The sequence below is a fragment of the Actinia tenebrosa genome, unplaced genomic scaffold, assembly GCF_029948245.1.
Source record: "Actinia tenebrosa isolate PJP-AT-01 unplaced genomic scaffold, QUT_ActTen_1.0 PGA_scaffold13__45_contigs__length_12533684, whole genome shotgun sequence".
Lineage (NCBI taxonomy): Eukaryota > Metazoa > Cnidaria > Anthozoa > Actiniaria > Actiniidae > Actinia > Actinia tenebrosa.
The window spans coordinates 4,524,292-4,544,204 of NW_028292573.1; the positions used below are offsets into that span (position 1 = coordinate 4,524,292).

The following is a 19,913-nucleotide window of genomic DNA, read 5'->3' on the forward strand; positions in this document are numbered from 1 at the left end:
GCAAAGCCGCCTAAAGTAATGCGCACTCAGTTCCCGGTAAATTAGAATCCCGAAGAAGAAACGAAAAACCAAAATACCATGAGTTTGAGACCATGGTTTTTATACTTTTAGCAAGACTACATCCTTATTATCCAACAAACTGAGCTCTACGGGAATAATTCTAACGAACTCATGCCAAAATACACCGGGAAAACCTACAGCAGAGCTCGTAAAAGAGTGTGTAAAAGTTCAAAGATATTTGACGAAGTCCAAGATGAAGGGACGACGAGCGACGATGATAATAAATCTTCCGAGTCTTCTTTAATCTCTACTATGCCAAAGAAGTCCTCCTGGTCTAGAGTGCATAAAGCTGTAGCTAAGACACAAGAGAATTCGCCTGTTAAAAATGGACCAAAGAGTTCCAAGAGAGCAAAAGTGCTGCCAGCGATAGACGAACACGATCCTTTTGCCTTCACAGATGAAGAGGACTTGTCCTTACCAAGTAGTCAAACTAGTTCGCAGAAAACTATAGTACCGTCCGATAAAAGCACTGATGATGAAGCTTATAGTAGTTCGCAAGAGCTGGGTGAATCGTCTTCGAAATCAAGTGGAAGAAAAAGCAAAAATGCAAAACCTTCCTCATCTGTAAGTTGCTCAATGCTCTAGTTGCATAACAGTAGTACAGTGTTTTGAGTTGCATTTTCTCGTATTTTTTGCGTGTTTTGACGATACTCTCCTTTAAATGTATACATCGAACACTATATTTACTATAATAACCCGTTTGCAAACCAATGTTTTTTTCTATTTGTCTTTTTATGCTCACACGTGATTAGTCATGCTTATTGTCCAGAGATACTCAGTACACATGTAAACTAGTCATGTAAACGTAAAAATCATCATTAATCATTATCATAGACAAGCTCGGCAAACATTATCTTTTTCGAGAGGAGTTATCAGTGTTATTTATTGTAAGTTTTCGTGCACTGGTGCTGTAATTTTATACTGGATTGTTTAATGCTTTGTCAACCTGCAATGCCACGAGCATTATTAATTAGTATGTGTGTGTTTAGCAACAGGGGTCCCTAAACAGCTATTTATTTTCTTATAGTACACTCAACAAAAGTACTCGACTCAGATTGGTTGAGAGGAGTACAATTATAGTGTTAATTGTACTCCGTAGGAGTACCTAATTAAGCTGCTATGGCAACACGGCCAAAACAATGTCAAAACAATTATTTTCCATCATTTTGTACTTAAGAAACATATAAATAAAATTTTATAGCTGTAAGAACTAATCTTTTTTAAGGATTTCAGTTGCACGATGGACTGAAAATCGGCCGCCAAATAGATAAAGATGAACGGTGTCGCTTCAGATTTTTTACTGAAATTTTGTTGAGTGAACTATAAACAAAAAATCACACGATCTTCTCGTACAATTTGGAATTAATAGACACTCGTAATGTTTTGAAAGTTCTTTCTCGCCTAAAGGCTCATGCAATTACAAGAGCTTTCAAAACATTACTCATGTCTATTAATTTCCAAATTGTACTCGAGATCGTGCGATTTCCTATACAAATAAGGACAGAAATATGATAAAATATCAGTCCATTAGAGCCATTATTAACTCTGTCTTCCTTCCACAAAATCCCCATTTATTTATTTACCTGTATTTATTTTTTAAAATGGGGTAATATATTGAATAACATGTAATAGTTCATTCTGAAATTATTACTGTATTTTTTTAAATCTGCAGTCTCCTTTCAAGAGCTTCCTGAAGAACAACGATAAATCACTTTCTCCTCAAAAAAATAAAGATCTGCGGCGGCTTTCAGCTTTGGTAAGACACAACTTGCTCTGGACCATCACACTTGACACTCATCATACAATCCTGGGTTCAAACCCTTTACTTTATTAAATCCTCTCTCTGATGTCGGTCACCCCTAACAATGGTCTTTAAATACAGCAAATCAACTCCCCTGGGACTATCACACTGTAACAATGTGGCAAGGTGTAAATCCAAAAACAATGAAACCATTGCTATATAGGGTATAAGAAATTGCCACGATAATGTATTCTTACTGTATGTTTTAGCCAACGACTGCAAATCTAAGTGATGAAGAATCCCCAGAAGAATCTTCCCCAGAAGTCCCAGCTGTAATGAGATCATCATCATGGCCACAAGGGACTAAGAAGGTTGATCAACAGGGTGTCATAAGAGTCAAAAGGACTGAAAAACCTGTGAGTGATAATATACTTTTTTTATGTTCCAAATAGACCTATCCCGAATTCGCTTGACTGACCACGAAACAATGGTTTGAAGTCAAGACTGAACTTGATTCTCTTATTCATTAAGTTCAACCTCGACTTGAAACCATTGTTTTGTGACCAGTCAAGCAAATTTGGGATAGGTCTATTACTGCTGTGTTATCTGATTGCAGACTCGTTTAATCAGGGTTAGCCTTGAATTAGTGTCTAAATTAAACAACTACGAATAACAAATACAACAATGCTTAACTTTCTCGGTGTAACATTTACGGTATTAATCATAATAACCATAGTTTTATATTCTTTGAATATTTTCCAGCTTTTCACAGTTATTCGAAATGTAAAGAAAATGTCGGAGTGTTTGATGTCCGGAGAAGATCAAGAGGTAATGAAAGAATGAATTTTTAAAAACTTCATCTTAAAAGTGAATAAGAAATAAATAAGCAAAATGGAAGGGGCCAGTAATTGTAATGTTTGTAAGGAATGTACTACATAACAATACAAGTTGATTAAAATGCCACAGGTTTTGAATGAATGGCTGAATATTTTAATGCACCACAGAGGCAATAAAGGCTGAGCAAAAGAGAACTCAAAAGTACAGTAGGGGATTAAAGTTTTTGACCATAACACTATTTTATAATGATGTCACATCAAAACAAACTATTGTTTTAACGCTAGGGATCAGGGTCGCTGGAGGGGGATGGAATGACAACAACACATCTTAAATAAGCCTGAAGCGAGATGACGTTTTACCCCCGTCTCTAGACCATAATAGTTTTAAAAATTCTTTCATATTAAAATTTTTGATTCCTTAGAGAATACAGGAACAATAGTCATAATTAAAGAACAAAAGCAGTGTGAAAAGGATTATGGTCTAGAGACGGGGGTAAAACGTCATCTCGCTTCAGGCTTATTGCAATGAAATTTGGTTTATGAGCTGGTGAAGGCAAGAACAACTAAATAGTACACTAAATATCTCGAAAGAATTCAGCCTAAATTTCTATCATTTTAGCCGATGTAAACAAACTGTGATGTCATTATGAAATAGGGCAATTCTCTTGATTGACTTGTATATTCGTTTTTTCCAGTTTTTTGACGACATTGAATACTTACTAGATGGTATACAGTCTGGTAACTTAGCAACAAGATGTTTAAGTGCCCTAGAGATAGCATCACGCTGCACTACTGCCAGTTTTAGAATAAACCTGCGAGCACATGGTTTTATTCCTAAGATTTTTAAACAGCTTCATGACGCTCACACTAGTAAGGTATGGTTTTTGTTGTTGTTTTGTTAACAGCTTTATTGCCAGGCCTTCAATGAACAGAATAATTAACAGAACATACTAAAGAAAAAAATGATAATAATACAAGAAAGAAGGAAAAAGAGGGTGGGTGCAAGTTTTAATCGTTCTCTTTACCGCTAACTAATTATGTTATTTGTTTAATGTTCGGCGATTTTGCCAAAAACTAGTGAACTGAGCTGCTAATTAGTTTCCATTATGCATGAAATATTGTCTGAACCAGCCAATCAGAACGAACTTGATCGAAATGTTTGGGTGCCCCACTTTGATGTTTCGAAATGGTTATGTCTATGTACAAACTCTGCCTATTGAAACATCAAGGTGAAGCGCCCATGTCTAATTGGTTAGTGGTAGAGAGCACAATTAAAACTTGTCAAAAAGATGTCAAAAAGAAATCAAAGAAGAAACTTATAAGAAGTGTTCACAGTACGATACGTAGCACAGTAATACGATTTTACCCTGTTTTATAACGTGGAACTTCTAATTACGGACACCTGAGTTCATATTACGGATACGTCTATATTACCTGTAGACACATCAAAATTATGGAGCGACATATATTGGGGTCCTTGCAAAATCACCATACATTTTTTGTTTCATAGACTTGACCCAGAGATATATTATGGAATGACACTTTGGCCCTTTGGGATCAATATCATGGAGGACTTTCACTGTATCTCAATCCTCATACTTTTCCCTGGCCCCCTAAAGAATTTTAAATAATGGGACTCCCTTAACATATCATTCCTAACCTTTTTCACTTTCTGTCTCAACAAAATCATCTCCAATCTAATTTAATTCAACTTCTTGTTTTTGAACAGAATTTAGCTCTTTGTACATCTGCAATCATGTATGTCCTCACACAAGATAAGCAAAATATTGACCTAGACAAGTTTGTTCTAGGTACGTTCTGTGGTTTGGAATCTTAACTTCTTATACTTTAGTAAAAATACTCTGATTGGTTGAGAAACTCACACTATAACATGATAATCACCTCCAGCGATAATCCAAAATGGCGGCTGGCCGCTTTGTTGCTGTTACTGGAAAAAATTATTCTCGGCCAATAATTGTTGAATAACATCATACTATAATATTACCATTGATATTCATTTTTTAAATGACTTAGATCAGGTTGATGCAGAAATAATACTAGTTTTAAAAGCTCTATAGATTTCATGGATTTTGTATTGTTTTTAAAAATGATGGTTTATTTCATATTTTTCGAAGAAATGATGATGAAATTTCTGTCTGTTCCTGAAGTCGATGAAGATTCTGAAGACATAGAGGACAAGAAATATAAATCCTATGTTCAAAAAGCCAGGTATAAATTATCAATTAATTAATAATTAATTAATAATTTATTAATTATTAATTATTATAATTTTTGATACTTTTATTTTTCAATCTCTGCAAAACTTTGCAATTTTGCTAAATGTTGACATGGAAAATTTGAATGTAATGTCCTTTTATTATATAGATATCGATGAAATACCAGGTTTAGTGTCCAAAACTTGATATCTTTCACCAGTGGAAGATACCATATCTTTCACACGTGAAGATATCGCTGTTGAATGAACACTTGAAGATAAAATTCGTATCTCCACTCGCCCATGTAATATCCTCTATTTATTAGTAAGACCAATTTTTCAAAATGTCATGCTTTCATATTCTTCAACTGCAAACCTGTGCCATCAAACCTGTGGTCTCTACTAATGAGCTGGTCCTGGAATACCTATGTTCCTGGAATATCTTTGTTCCATGTATACTGTGATAGTCTTAACTTGTGGTGTCTGAGTTTTTGTTTTTTTTCCTGTCAGGACAATGTTTGAGAAACACATTAACAGAATACCAGGTGCTTATCTGGACTTAAAAGATATCAGTGTAAGTTGTTGAATAATTTTTGCCACCTTATTTTTTAACTCCTGAAATTATCCCATTCATATCCCATGTTTTCACATTCTTATTCCTTTCCCATTCCTTATCTCATCCTTATCCCATTCTAATTCCATTTTTATTTTAGTCTAATCCCATTCTTATATCATTTACATATCATTTGTTTTCCATTCTAATCTCATTCTTATTCCATTCTTTCCATTACAGTACAATAAAAAAATCTCATTCTTTTGCAACACTTGTCATTTTCTTTTTATGTTCTTTTATACTTCTTGTAATAAATAGATATCATATTCTTTGCTGTTTACCAGGCATCATCACTTGCAAGAGAATCTCTTCTGTCTATCACATCAGAGAGGGCTGGCGCATGGTTCAAAGAAGAAATAAGAACATTAGGTGGTCTTGATCATATTGTGGATGCTGGTGAGTAAACCTGCTCAATTGCCTTGTTTGGAATTAGTAAAAGACCATTGATATCTGATTACAGATGCTAGCCGCATTGCAGCATCAAAATATTCACAAACACCATCAGTAAAATAATACAACATTACCTGTAAACACTTTAAAATCTTAAAATGAAACACACCAAGAAAGGCTTTTTAGTTCGCATGTAATGTTTTCCCATTTAAGACCAGATTGCATTCTCTTGAGAATAAGATTATTCATTTGAATTGTATTCATGTTCATGTGTCTTCTCATGCGCAACTGCTAAATAAAGAAATCATACTCAAGGGAATGACACGTAGTCTGAAATGGAAAAACATTACATAATAAATATTTATATAAATATTTTGATAATCACTGTTTTTGTTTCATAGTGACTGAATGTGTTGATTGGCTTGTGGAAGTGCATGGGAACTATATCCAGAGAGACCAAGACTCACAAGCCAAAATACAGAGAATCAACAAGACTTTAAAATTATTAGAAAATGTAAGTTTTTCAAGGTTTTGTTTCCCTGCTAGCAGAGTCTCTCCTCTTTCTCTCCCTTTTTTTAGGCGGGGAGGAGGGAGAGGAACTCTGCCGATGTAGAGAGTTTCCTTTGATAAAGTACACCACCATCCACGATTGTGGACAAACAAAACCAGTTAAAAAATCAGTTTTTAATCGTGTACATGTAGTGCGCATGAGCAAATGTAACGCACCATGGTGCCAAATGTTGTTTGACGAGAGCGGCTGTCAAATTCATGACAGCATTGCTAAGTTACGCCACGCAGGTGCAACAAGTATAACATCCTACATCGGCAGAGTCTATTTTCTCCCTCCACCAAAACAAAAGGAAAATAGGCTCTGCTAGCAGGAAGGTTTAGTAAATTTTTCAAATTTTCTTGTCTTAATAGTTTTTTTATGCATGTATATTAATTAAGTAAATGTAAAGTTGCTGGAAGCTTTATTTTTGAATAAACATTTCAGATCACTTATGAAGATGCTGCCAATCAAAAGTATCTAATTCAATACAAAAAAGGTCGATTAGCTGGAGATCTGGCAAGGTAATATTATCAGGATATTAATTTGGTAATGGACAGCCACTCCTACAAGAAAACTTATCTTTCTTTTTTTCAATCTGTCGTTACTAAGGTTTACAAAGCTGTGTGTGAGTACAATTACAGAAGGTCTTGGGGCTGGAGGGTCTTCCTCTAGTGACTTATACATCCATAATGAAGCAACTGCAGAAGATTGTCTCTTCAATGTTCTTAAAGTTTTTCTAAATCTTTCACATGACTGTGGTAAGTAGTTCCATTTAATACTTACCTTTGCAAACAATTTGTTATATAAAATTTATTGTCTAATTGTTAAGAACATCATATTCCATTTAAAAACCTTGAAGGTATTTTTTTTTCTTTCAAATCATTTCCTTTTCATTTTTTTTCTTCCCTTTCCATTTTCTTCCCTTTCCATTTTCTTCCCTTTCCATTTTCTTCCCTTTTCATTTTATTCCTTTCCTATCTTTGTTTCATTTCACTTCCTTCCCTTCATCATTTTTGATTTCTTGCATCCCTTTTCATTCCACTTCTACCTGTCCTTTCCTTTCATTTCCTTTATCCTTCTTTTCCTTCTTTTCCGTTTCACTCCTTTCCCTTTCCTTTCGATTTGTTTTGATTCCTTTCCTAACTTCCTTTCCTAACTTCATTTTATCTCATTCCATTTCTCTTCCTTGTCTTCTCATTATTTTCCCTTCTTCCCTATGTCACAATAACTAGGTACAATTTCCCTTTTCAGACGAAGGAAGCAATTTAATTGGTCAACAAGAAGGACTTTTATGTTCTCTTTTGTTTTGTGTTTTACAAGTAAGTTGCAAAAATAGAAATGTATATATGATCATTCTATTTCTTGAATATGATTTTTATATACATTATCTAATAGACCTTATTCGTGGTGTGACAATGTTTTCCCAATTCAGTGTGACAAACCTCTAGGGGAATGAAGAGCTATTGTTTTGAAACTCGTTGGGATATCATCGTTATTCCTTTTTTATCCTTTGGGATACTCATGAATTTTTTGAAGAGTAAAAGCAAAAGAAAATGAATCCCCTGGAGGTTCGTCACGCTGAATTGGGAAACATTGTCACACCACAAATAAGGTCTATTATTGATTAATAGATTCATTAATTCAACATTAACATATTTTAACAGTTACCCCAGTACATTGAAGCAAGCAAGAGATTTGATCTGCATGTATTGGTAAGACTTGATCATACTGCCACTGCCTCTACTAACTAGGACTATAATCACTATTTACAACACATGGCACTTGACTCACGTGTTGATTTTTTACGAAGCGAAGAAAACTGGACAATCCAGAGAAAAACCTTGTGGCAAGGCACATTATATAAACTTATAACTCACATATGTGGCTCAGTTAAAAATTAAACCCACAACCCAAGGTGCAAACTACACAGCAGTTGCAGAGAGCACTGCAGCAGTGCATGCATCCAGCTAATAATATTTTAAAAAACGTTGTTGAAGTTTGTGTTGCGCTTGAAATGTATTTATTGATTATATGTAAATAATGTTTGCACAGAAGAAAATATGCTGGAGAACCTGCAGACAAAATAATATTGGAAAATTCCAGACCTTTTAATGATTGAATTCACATCACTTCACAAACTGGATTTTTTTAGCATAAAGAGTAGAGTTTGCAAAGCAGGCTACTACATTAGTGCATTTTGGGCTTGGTAGGCAGCATGAAACAAAACCTTCGCCAACCTTTTTCTTTCAAAAACAACTATGTATTGATGTATATTTGTTTTAAATAGGGACTTGGTTTATTGATTAACCTGGTGGAACACAGTAAACAGAACATATCAACTCTAGTACGCCTGAAAACAGACCCCTTTCATGAGAGCCAGAACACTAGTACTGATAGTATAACTGATTCTGATGGTCTGGTGGGATCCATCGAAGCTTTCATGCAGTTATTTATTGTAAGGGAGCGGGCATCTAGGGATACTGATCAAATGACCAACGCACTTTCACCAGAAGGTAGGTAGAGGGAGAACAATGCTTTATGGATGGATAAATGGATGAATTGAAGGGATGAATTACAGCGGTTTTAAATATTCTGTGAACTCGGTAGTTGCAAATCATTTTTACAACAATCCTTTGAAATATCAGTGTTTGTAGAATATCAAAAGCTGTAGTAGCATACACCGTTCTCATAATGGCTGACAAGTGCACGAAAACAAGGTCAACCAGTCATTAGTTTACAATAGAAGATATAAAAGCCCATAAAATGTGTTTATAGAAGGAAAGTAAAGAAAAGTATAGAAACTGACGTTTTGTTTTGACCTGAATTCCCGCTATCCACCTTTATTTTGTATGAGCAGCCTTGCTCAGCCTTGCAAGATGACTGGGTGTGCTCGTTTTGGTGTGCTTGTCAGCCATTATGAGAATGGTGTATGACACAATTTTTATAAGTGACTTAGATAAAATTAGTTTGAGTATAGAGAAGTGCAAATGATGGTTCTAAATGAAATATCATGATCAAATTATTATTAAATTACTATTGGCTTGAAAATCAAGTAAGACAATGGTATACTTAACTGATGTTTTGGACATAAGTCCGTTATCGGAGTAATGAAGTAAAAATGAATAGAATGGTAAGGTATGTATCATAAATTACCTACGTGAGGAGATAAGTAGCCAATAGGAAAAGACCAAGTTAAGACAAGGAGGATAAAAGGGACATTAAAGGAGTAATTAAATAAATTAGATAGAAGAATAGAAAGAATGGATGGGTAGAATGAATAATATATAGATGGGAGGGATGAGATTGGATGGATGGGTGAAAAGGAAAGGATAGATGGATGGGATGGTTAGCTAGAAGTTGGGTTAATGGACAGCCAGAATTAAAATTTATACAAAATTTTAAAAATAAAGATGAAGTTGAGGAAGAGCAAGTTCTTCAGCCAACAAAGGATGGACTTGGTTGGATTTGCGGCAAGGAAATTGATGTTTCTATGAATGAAAGCACGAAAAACGAATCCATTAATGATGCAGTTGCTTCATCGTCATCTTCCATTGAAAAAGATACCAAGAAATCAAATGACCAAAACTTGGAAGATGAAATTGGAAAAGGTGAGCTTAAAGTTTGTATTTGTTGAGTCTGTAATCAAGAAACCCACAAGTATTTTACAATAATTTCACAATGATTTTTCAAGCTCTTGCCATCTCCTATAGAGGCTTTGCACCATCAAGTGATGGCAGCCATGACAGGAGACAGGAACAATAAGCCTTTTCATAGTTTAAGAATCGATTCCACTGCGCATGCGATTTTATCCCGAATTTCTCACCTTCTTTTGTCTAAACATTCTTCTGTTCTTAATTAAACAAAAGAAGGTGAGAAATTCGGGATAAAATCGCATGCGCAGTGGAATCGATTCTTAAACTATGAAAAGGCTTATTGAATCTGGTCTAATCTCATTTACATGAGAAAGAATTCAGTTTCCCAGGGGAGAACGACTCTATTGTCGTGCCTCCTGTCATGGCTGCCATCACGTGATGGTGCAAAGCCTCTATAGTTCTTCTTGTTCATTAATCATTTTGGGAAAAATATCCTTTCGAGAGTAGTATCATCGATGATAGTGTTTTCTCTAACACTGACAGAGAAACAGGATTTTCATAAAGGTTGGAGGTCGGAGAATGTTCTAGTAACTGAGTAAAATTCTGTGGCTTAAACCACCATAATCTTCTCCTATTATTTCGAAACTTAATAAAAACCCTGCCAGGACTGCCAGTTCATCATTTTCTTCTGTTATTTCAAAATGAAAACCCTAGATAAAGAAATAATTCTCAAGGTAGAATTTAATCCACTTACAGTACTAATAACATCTTGTTATTCTAGCGTTGGAGATAGCAGGCAAGCACATGGAGGACAGTATGGTGGCTTCTTATGTTGCTTTACTGTTGGGATGTATTCTTAAAGACAACAAGGTATAGGACTTCATATTTTGAATACTTGAAACTCAGAGACATTGAAGTAATGTTTCAAATACGAGTTGCTGTATTCTATTGGGGTTTCAAAATGCAAGTGTAATTTCAAATGCGGCATACTGAATAGAATACAGTGACAAGTATTTAACACGACATCTTATACTCTTTTATACTTTAAAATATTTCAAAGTCCGAGTAGTAGGACTTTGAAATATTTCAAAGTACTAGAACTTTGAAATGGCTGCGGTCATATTTGATGGGGGTTTCAAACTACTGCATGTGGTACAAATAAGAAACCCTGGTTGGTCGATGAGTTCATGAATTATTAATGAGTATAAGATGCACGTTTTAAATGGAGAGAAGGGCTAGGAGACTAGATTCTTTCTTTTATTTGAAAAAGCACTAAATTCATGTGTTGAAAGGATGTGCGCAAACGATGCCCATGAGCGTCCTTACTAAAGGACAATAGAGATTTTCACTGGATTAGACTTACGGAAAGTGGCATCAAAAGGGAATGTTGAAGGGACAAGAGGGGGGGGCAGGACTAGGAATAGCAACAAGGACAGACAAAAGGAACAACAAAGACAGGAGCAGCAACAGAGGTTCATGATACTATTGTTATTAACAGGCTAATGAAGCTCTCATCAGAAGTCTACTACCAAATAAAGACTTTACACTTCTTGTAGATGTTCTGAAAAAGTTTCTAGGATTTATGAGACTAACTGTAAGTAAATACTAGAACAGTATTTGGAAACACTACTAGGTGGTAAGTAGGGTGTTGGTAGGTTGTCAGTAGGGTGTTGATCGGTGGTCCGTAGGGTGTTGGTAGGTGGTCAGTTGGGTGTTGGTAGGTGGTCAGTAGGGTGATGGTAGGTTGTCAGTAGGGTGATGGTAGGTGGTCAGCAGGGTGTTGGTTGATGGTCAGTAGGGTGTTGGTAGGTTGTCAGTAGGGTGTTGGTAGGTGGTCAGTAGGGTGCTGGTAGGTTGTCAGTAGAGTGTTGGTAGGTGGATAGAAGGGTATTGGTAGGTGGACAGAAGGTTGTCAGTAGGGTGATGGTAGGTGATGATTGGGTGTTGGTAGGTGATCATTTGATGTTGGTAGGTGGCCAGTAGGGTGTTAGTGGCTGGCCAGTAGGGTGTTGGTAGATTGCTCAGTAGGGTGTTGGTAGGTTGTCAGTAAGGTGTTGGTAGGTGGTCAGTAAGGTGTTGGTAGGTTGTTAGTAGGGTGTTGGTAGGTTGTCAGTAGGGTGTTGGTAGGTGGCCAGTAGGGTGTTGGTAGGTGATCATTGGGCGTTCAGAGGTAGACAGTAGGGTGTTGGTATGCTAATGATAGGTTGTCAACACTTATTTGGGAGTCAAATTGTCTACTATTACTTACTCTAAATGAACAGCACTATGAATTTGCAAAAAAGTGCATTGATTATTGCTTTCTTTTTTTATACAGAGTGGAACTAGTGGACATTCTATAGAGAGGATTCTAAAAGTATTACAGAAATGCTGTGAAAGCAAAGATTAATATCATTCAAGATGCAACGTTTTATAAACTATTATTTTACATTGTACATATATTATTATTGGCTCATGAAGACCTCACTTACTCCATAAAACCGTATAGTTTAAATAATATCAGTGCTAATAATTGGTAATGCATTTCAGTGATGAATCAATAGAGAATAGACACTAGGTAGGGTGTTTAACACTGCAAAAACATTTTTGCAGGAACAAAGATTATCATGTACAAAATTTACCAACAAAATTACCCTTCTTTTTAATGTCCTATCCTGTACTACTCTTGTGAATTATCTTAGCCTGCGTAGTGGCACTTTTGGAAGGAGGACTAGGGAGGAGAAGTGCCCCCTCTCCAAAGTGCCCCTATGCAGGCTAGAATTATCTTTCAATTAATAATGTATTGTCGTTCAATAATTCATTAGAAATTTTACTTATCAATAAAACTTCCATCTTTTTTGTCCCATTTTTTCCTTTTCAGTGGACAAAATAAAGATCATCGTTAATATTCATAGTGGGACAGTTTTTCATTTTATTGTGTTCATGACAGTGATCATGTCACTCATCTCACTGTCACTACAAACCAAAGGAAGCCCAAGCAACTACTTGTACCTTATTACAAAAGGAAAGTATGGGAAATTGTGTATCATAAGAATAACTTTAGTGATACTTGTAGATTGACTCCAAATTGTACAGAGACAAAGAACAACAAATGCAAAAATTGGTATGTTAATAACTTCAAATATCACTTTCATGATACACAATTCCCCATATATTCCTTTTGTAATAAGGTATTTTATCATTGCGGGGAAAAAAAATTATTGCTCAAAGCTGATATGGATCTTGGTCTGGGCTTTTCAGGTCAATTTAACAAATTGACATCAGTTTTTTATGCCTGTCCTCTTAGTGACGATAAATTGTGTCATTACATTGTCAAAGCAGTGTGAATCCATGAGGCGTAGCCCAGACAATGTGATGACACAATTTATCGTCAATAAGAGGACAGACACATAAAAAGCTGATGTCAATTTGTTTTTTACAATAACAAAAATGATAAAAACTTCTCGTTTTTAGTGATCAAAACAACTGACAGAAAGACCGAACGATTGTTGACGTCAGCTTTATCTGTCTGTCCTCTTATTGATAATAAAAAATAACCAATCAGCGCATGAGAAATTCGTAAATTATTGTAAAAAAAGTCGTGATGAATTCATAGTCATCCAGTTACTACCTTATAGCTTTGGATCGTTCATGTTTCCACAAATATGTTTTGTTCATTGCTGGTGCAGTTTTTTATGATCTATTGAATCACAACACTTGAAATTGTGAGGTTTTTCAAGAGTCTTTAGAAATATGTGCAGTTTGAATGACTGGGAATTAGCCATTCTGAGGTTTAAGGAAAAAAACTGGATCGAGTTGGCATTGCAATGTCGTATTGTGGGACTGCTTAAGGGGACAAATTTGGAGAGATGGCGTCGCCTGAAACAGTCCCACAATGCACTCCAATGTCAACTTGGCCCAATTTTTCTCAACCTCGAAATACTCCCATTTGCAGTTTGCCTCGATTGAGTACAAATATGTTCATTTCTTTCATTACTGTTAATGTCCATTGTATAGTAGGGAATGTACCTACTATGCAACGATACGAGTTGTAAAATGCCACAGGTTTTGGTTGAATAGCTGAATATTTCAAGCCACAAGCGAGACTATGGCTGAGCAAAAAAGAACTCGAAACTGGAGTATTTGCTAATAGTGAGCAAGCCTAGCTTATACCTGCTATTATTTTTTTAGTTATACGTTTTGTATTTTGTTTTCATTATTTATACTATTTATACAGCTGTAATTTTATAAACGTTTGGCCATTGTTGCCCAGATTTCTTCTTATATCCTTCTCCACATCATGAAGTCATCAGCATCTCATCCTTTGCTTCCAATGGATAGTAACTGGGAAAGTCTGGCTAGAATCCACCTTCATTATCCGCCATTTCAGCAGGACAATCTTCATTGCTGACCAGCAGAGTGCCTCAACATGAACCAGATAAAACCGACTATCAAAAGACCTTTAAGACCAAACAGCAAAAGAGCTAATAACAAGATGACCGATACAATCGGTTGTACTACGTTTTGTCCAAGATTCCAGCGCGGAAAACCAGCATCGAGTAGTTTATTATTAAGTTGATCGAGCATTGACCCTTGTCCCAAAACACTAGGTCCATTGGGTCTTTGTCTTGTACTGAAGCTATTTGGACCTCCTTGTACGCCTTGTTCAGTCAAAGATTCTGGTCTTCTATTCCGTTGTTTGTAAGCCTGAGCTCTTGGATCGTTGTCCTGCACTATTTCTCCGTTGATAATTGTTACCATTTTCGAATGATAGACCAAAGAAAGCAGTAAATGAATTTATTTCTTGCTCAGTTTATACGTGGCCGCGCTGTTTGGGGACTGGAAATACCACAGGTAACCCAAAATAAGAGCAATTTTCGGGATCTCGTTTCACAGTGGAGGGGAAATAGGGTGTGAGCTATCTCAAAAAAACAAATTCACTGAAGAGGTCTGACCTGTCCTACCCTGAGTCACATCATTCCAGAGATTTTAGATGGAAGTTTTTTTTATCATTGTAAGACCAATGTTTATGGTCATCCAAGTGAATTCGTGGGAATGGAATCCTCCTTTGCAGACGTCCTAAGGGGGAAACCTAAAGAAGGAATTTTTAGGATGGTCCTTAAGGACACCTGCAAGGGAGGCTATGGGAATGGGGTACAGTCAGAGTTTACTTTTCTGTCTGTCTGTCTGTTAGCAGCACAAACAATGAAGATGCATATATAGCACTATGAATGAAATATAAAACTAATTTATTTCAATATTATTGTATAACTACTTTAAAAATTAAAATCTATAGCTTGACCTATTATTTATCTATTTATGCATAAGTCACAATATTCACATATTTTTCTAAAAACAGAAGCAATTTTATTGAAAAATACAATGAAAACATCAAAATCAATGAAACGCCATCAATATAACTAGCACTGATAATGTGGTACTAAAAATTACAGCACTCCACTGTTATGTACCAGTAATTAAGTGCAAAATAAAATGAATAGAATAATTATACAAACACTAAAACCGTGCAATACTTTAACTTCTTAGCACGAAATAAACAAAAGGAAACAATAGAATTAGCATAATTCAACGCTTTGTAGATTGCACGCTTTTAGTATTTATACTCATGGTACAGATTTATCACAGTCAGAAAGAGACTCTCAGCTCTTAAAATTACTACAAATCAATAGGAAAATGTTATCAAATTAAATATAATTTCATGCAGACATCACTGGTGTAATGCATTTCTTTAAATAGAAATAAAGTAATTTACCGAACATTGATGACCAAAAACTAAGAGTTACATTAGCTAAAACCTCACTAATTACAGTCTGGAAAATAATAGTTCATGCAAGGCCTGTATTTTGACAAAACGATGTCAAGAATATCCCCTTTGACAACAGTAAATGCAACAGAAAATCAAGAATCATAGACGAACCAGGAAAAAACCTCAAAGCTATATGGAACTAGGAGCCATGTTTTTTTAGCCCTTCGTTAACTGACCTGGCTGCATGGCAATTAATTCATCGACAGCTCTGATTTCTGGGAGTCATAAACTGTTATTAAATATATTTTTTTACTGTTTCTTGTTTGGGTGGCCTTGACAACTTTCAAACCTTGGGTATCTGGCCTCCATTTATCAAAAAAAGTATGAATTTAGAGTTGATGTAGTCAGAAGATGGAAGCACGAGTGGTGTGTGGTGCTAATGTGCATGCATCCTAGGTTCAAATCCCAGGAATGGTGTCATGTGAGTAAAGTCTTCTGTGCTTCGAGAGATTTTCTCTGAATTCTCCAGTTTCCTCCCTCCTCAAAATTCTAATTGGTTTTCAAGCTTTTACCGAGCTGGAACCTAGCTCTGTTGCAAGTGCTCAATGCTATGACACAACAGCCAAATCTTAATAGACTTTTTCTCAACTTTTTAAATTGATAAACTTAATCAATCGAAGCCTAATTATTATTTAGCAAAAGCTGTGTCACATTAGGAGTTGTTTGGATAAACCAGAAACATGAAAAGTGCTAAAATGGAACTAAAATACTTAATGCCAGGTTACAAGTGGTTATTTCTTATGAACCTGTTCCCTTCAGAATGCTTGCCATAGTATACATAACGACATTCCCCAAATGTCCCACGATGTTTTCCTGGAGTAGTTGTGTCGTTTGGAAGTGGAGTGTACTTAAAGCCATCATAATCTGTATCAGCAGATAAACCTGGTTTCTGTTAATTGAGAAGAAAATTTAAAAAAAACTGTGCTTAGAATTTAAGAAATATTCTAGATATGAAGCTGAAAAAAATTGGGAAAAAAAAAAAAAAAAAAAAAAAGAAAATGTCAGTGTCTACCATTTGTTGAAATTGTCAATCAACACAATTCAGCTGGTATTAAGGTACAAGATTACCAAACTTTTATTTCAAATGATATCACACATTATGTATTATAATAGACCTATCCCGAAATTCGATTGACTGGTCACGAAACAATGGTTTCAAGTCAAAGTTGAACTTGATGAATAAAAGAATCAAGTTCAGTCTCGACTTCAAACCATTATTTCGTGGTCAGTAAAGCAAATTCGGGATAGGTCTATTATTATCAACTTCCTTGCTTACCATATTGTCTAATGTTGGGGTTACAACCTTCATGAATACACCAACTCTCTTAGCCTCTTGTCTCTCTGCTTCCTTCACTTGTCTTGAGTCAAGAAATTTTAGCTTGGGTAACTTGTACAAGACATAATATCTAAGATTTGGAATAAGCGAGTTAATTACTAGATGCTTCATAAGAGAATATTATTGCACAAAATAGGGGCCTTTAAACCTTTGCCCAAATGGGTGGCATTGGTGGTGCTGTGGTCTGGGATTGAGCCCTGGCTTGGACTGGATCAAATGTGAGTTAAGCTTGTTTGATGTCTTGTTCTCTCCCGAGCAACAAGGGTTTTTCTCTGGTTTTCCTCCCTCCATAAAAATCAATATGTGAGTTGAGTGTTGTACTGGTATGTTGTAATTAAAGAATGTAGTGATAGTGCATATGGAGTCAACATCACGGAAGAGCCCCGTAGAGGGAGTGATGGTTGTAAAAATCATAAGTCTGCATGCCCCTACATAATGATGTTTACAACAGACCCCTTGCAGCACTTTGGAATGCAGCTCAATCTGGGGGCCAAAACAATAGGTTCCAATTCTCAGGAGATTGTAATTCTTTTGTTTTGTCTCCAGATCGAGCTGCTTTGACGTCACATACAAGGGGTCTATACTAATTATCACTCTCAGCAGCCTATTCTCTTACCTGTATCGCTGATAATCCTCTTCATCTTGATCATTACCAGAGAGTTCATTTGGACAAGCCGTATTACCCAACATACTAAGGAACGTCAAGTTTGGAAGGTTTTTACAAATAACTTCCAAAAGTTTTTCAAGACTAACTAAGTGAGAATTATGTCAAGAAAAAATGTTGATGTCAAATTATTACAACATATTATAGGCAACTCGTTTTGCAAGGTTCAAAATAATGAAAATACCATATTAAGTATAGTTTAATAAACGAGCAAGAGTGTTTTATCAGGTTTAAAACCATATGGCATAGCCGAGTGGTTTTAGACCTGATAAAACACGATCTGCGAGTTTATTGAATGACTTCAAAAATTCATGAATAATATTGAGCATTTAGGGTCCTTATTCGTGAAATGCTCTTGTATTCTTTTGGTCTTTTATAAAGATTTAAAAATCTATATAAAGATATCCATGTTGAACTATTATCAGGTATAAAGATCCATGCACGTGATGGATCTGAAGGACCTGATAGGTCTTGATGCTTATTAATTATTCATGAATGTTTAAAGCACTTTTTTAAGTAAAGGATATTTTATTCTTGTTCATGGATAATGTTTTGAGATGAGGAAGAGGTGGTATTTCAAGGTCATCTCCTAGCTGATTGTTATCTAGAATCAGTTCCTCCAGCAGTTCAAAGCTATTGATTCCATTTAAAGTCCTAAATTTAAAAAAAAAAGTAAAAAAGGAAGAATATTCAAAATTAGGATGTGTTGTTTTCTATATGTATATTAGCAGGGACAGCGAAACAGGGGGCTGGGGGCTTTACCTTCCCACTTTTTATGAAAATGACAAATTATTTCAGGGATTAAAATAAACAGCCAGATATCACACAACCTCTGCCCAGAATTGAAACTTTGCCTTGTTGGTCATTTTGACCAGTAAGGTTAAGCCAGAAAGGAGGTATGACCGAGTTAAAACTAATTTGGCTGGACATAATAATAATAATAATTATTATTATTATTTAGGCATGATACATTTTACAGCGTTGTTGATGTGGTCGTGTATTTTCAAAATAACATATAATACCCCTAAAATATATATCCAAATATCTCTTTCCCTCTACTCTCTCTCTTTCTCCTTTTCACTCTCTCTCTTTCTCTGTCTCTTTCTCTCTCTCTCTCTCTCTCATCATGAATGACAACTTACTGGCCGTTATTCTATAAGCCCTGTATTTTGTATTAGTTTGAGTTCCATTATGAAGAAAAACAGAGAAACTTTTAGGAGTATTAGAGAAGGCTGGATGAGTGGGAGTAGGTTGAGTAGGTTATTACCTGTCGCAGTCAGCCCAACCAACAACCCAGGGGACCAGGAACTGCTATTCATCTGGCCTCTTCCCCAGATATTTTACTGAGCAAATACCTCAAATTATTGAAGCTCAGGTCAAGTCGTGTCACCAGTTTGCCATACTTCCTCCCTATTATTCCTGGCACAGTCTCGGCTTCTTGGCCAATAAATGATAACTATTAATAATAATTAATAAATCATATTAAAATCTTTTTAGCAGATCATCATATATGTGTGAACTTTCACACTACAAGTAATTAGTCAAATTAGTGATTCTGTTTATAATTTTAAGCCTTCAATAAAAACGTATCACACCTTACTAATTGCTGTTTTAAATATTATAACTAAATGGATATCCAGACGACTTCAAAGCAAAATAACCTATGATTGAAATTTTTAGAATGTTCAAAAACGAAAGAGTGATTTCTAATGAAAAGTAAGATGAAAAAAAAGAACAAAGGTCAGGGTTTTGAAGCACGTTTTACAGTCATGTGATGTTCCTGCAGTCGTTCTTCCTCTCCATCACGAAATCCAGGTCATTTCTATTAATTTGGAGACCCAATTATATCTACCTGGTTGTCACAAAGTACTATACCGTCCGTATTGCTCTCCATGAGTATTTTTACGTCTGTTTTGGTTGCTTTATTCCTTCAATTTTGAACATCACTAATATTGATGTCAACTCCAAAATCAAAATCTGTGTGTGTGTGTGTACATGATCTTGCCTTACCGATATAACAGCTCGCTTGATTGGGTCGTGGAATACATCCAATCAAATATTTTCTCTTATAAAAGATGACGTACACATTTCCCTTGTAAAACGATTTCTGAT

At 35.5% G+C, this 19,913-nt stretch overlaps 3 protein-coding genes across 3 annotated transcripts; 1 reads left to right on the plus strand and 2 right to left on the minus strand.

Annotated features, from left to right (window-relative positions):
• The first annotated feature begins 26 nt into the window (after positions 1–26).
• Positions 27–12,886, plus strand: LOC116290413 (wings apart-like protein homolog). The gene is made up of 19 exons (XM_031697434.2): positions 27–624; positions 1,733–1,816; positions 2,071–2,217; positions 2,564–2,629; positions 3,333–3,512; positions 4,367–4,448; positions 4,773–4,866; positions 5,363–5,426; positions 5,750–5,861; positions 6,257–6,369; positions 6,850–6,926; positions 7,015–7,163; positions 7,657–7,724; positions 8,070–8,117; positions 8,693–8,918; positions 9,816–10,013; positions 10,780–10,868; positions 11,497–11,592; positions 12,313–12,886. The coding sequence occupies exons 1-19, from the start codon at positions 172–174 to the stop codon at positions 12,382–12,384; spliced, it is 2,418 nt and encodes an 805-aa protein (XP_031553294.2). The 5' UTR covers positions 27–171; the 3' UTR covers positions 12,385–12,886.
• Positions 12,887–14,375: 1,489 nt separating this feature from the next.
• On the minus strand, positions 14,376–14,735 carry LOC116290431 (protein FAM241B-like). The gene has a single exon (XM_031697462.1). The coding sequence runs from the start codon at positions 14,733–14,735 to the stop codon at positions 14,376–14,378; it is 360 nt and encodes a 119-aa protein (XP_031553322.1).
• Positions 14,736–15,194: 459 nt separating this feature from the next.
• LOC116290417 (leucine-rich melanocyte differentiation-associated protein) lies at positions 15,195–19,813 on the minus strand. Its single transcript, XM_031697443.2, has 6 exons — positions 19,654–19,813; positions 19,157–19,257; positions 18,329–18,455; positions 17,754–17,893; positions 17,078–17,207; positions 15,195–16,690 (listed from the first exon to the last, which is right to left on the minus strand). Exons 1-6 carry the CDS (start codon positions 19,693–19,695, stop codon positions 16,523–16,525), a joined length of 708 nt encoding a protein of 235 aa, XP_031553303.1. The 5' UTR covers positions 19,696–19,813; the 3' UTR covers positions 15,195–16,522.
• Positions 19,814–19,913: the final 100 nt, after the last annotated feature.

Coding starts and splice junctions, on each gene's coding strand:
- LOC116290417 (XM_031697443.2), bottom strand. CDS start 19,695: ATGGAGAGCAATACGGACGGTATAGTACTTTGTGACAACCAG. Junction 19,258..19,653: donor TAGTACTTTGTGACAACCAG/GTAGATATAATT, acceptor TATTATTAATAG/TTATCATTTATTGGCCAAGA. Junction 16,691..17,077: donor CCCCAACATTAGACAATATG/GTAAGCAAGGAA, acceptor CTCAATTAACAG/AAACCAGGTTTATCTGCTGA.
- LOC116290431 (XM_031697462.1), bottom strand. CDS start 14,735: ATGGTAACAATTATCAACGGAGAAATAGTGCAGGACAACGATCCAAGA.
- LOC116290413 (XM_031697434.2), top strand. CDS start 172: ATGCCAAAATACACCGGGAAAACCTACAGCAGAGCTCGTAAAAGAGTG. Junction 5,862..6,256: donor TGATCATATTGTGGATGCTG/GTGAGTAAACCT, acceptor TTTGTTTCATAG/TGACTGAATGTGTTGATTGG. Junction 8,118..8,692: donor GATTTGATCTGCATGTATTG/GTAAGACTTGAT, acceptor TGTTTTAAATAG/GGACTTGGTTTATTGATTAA.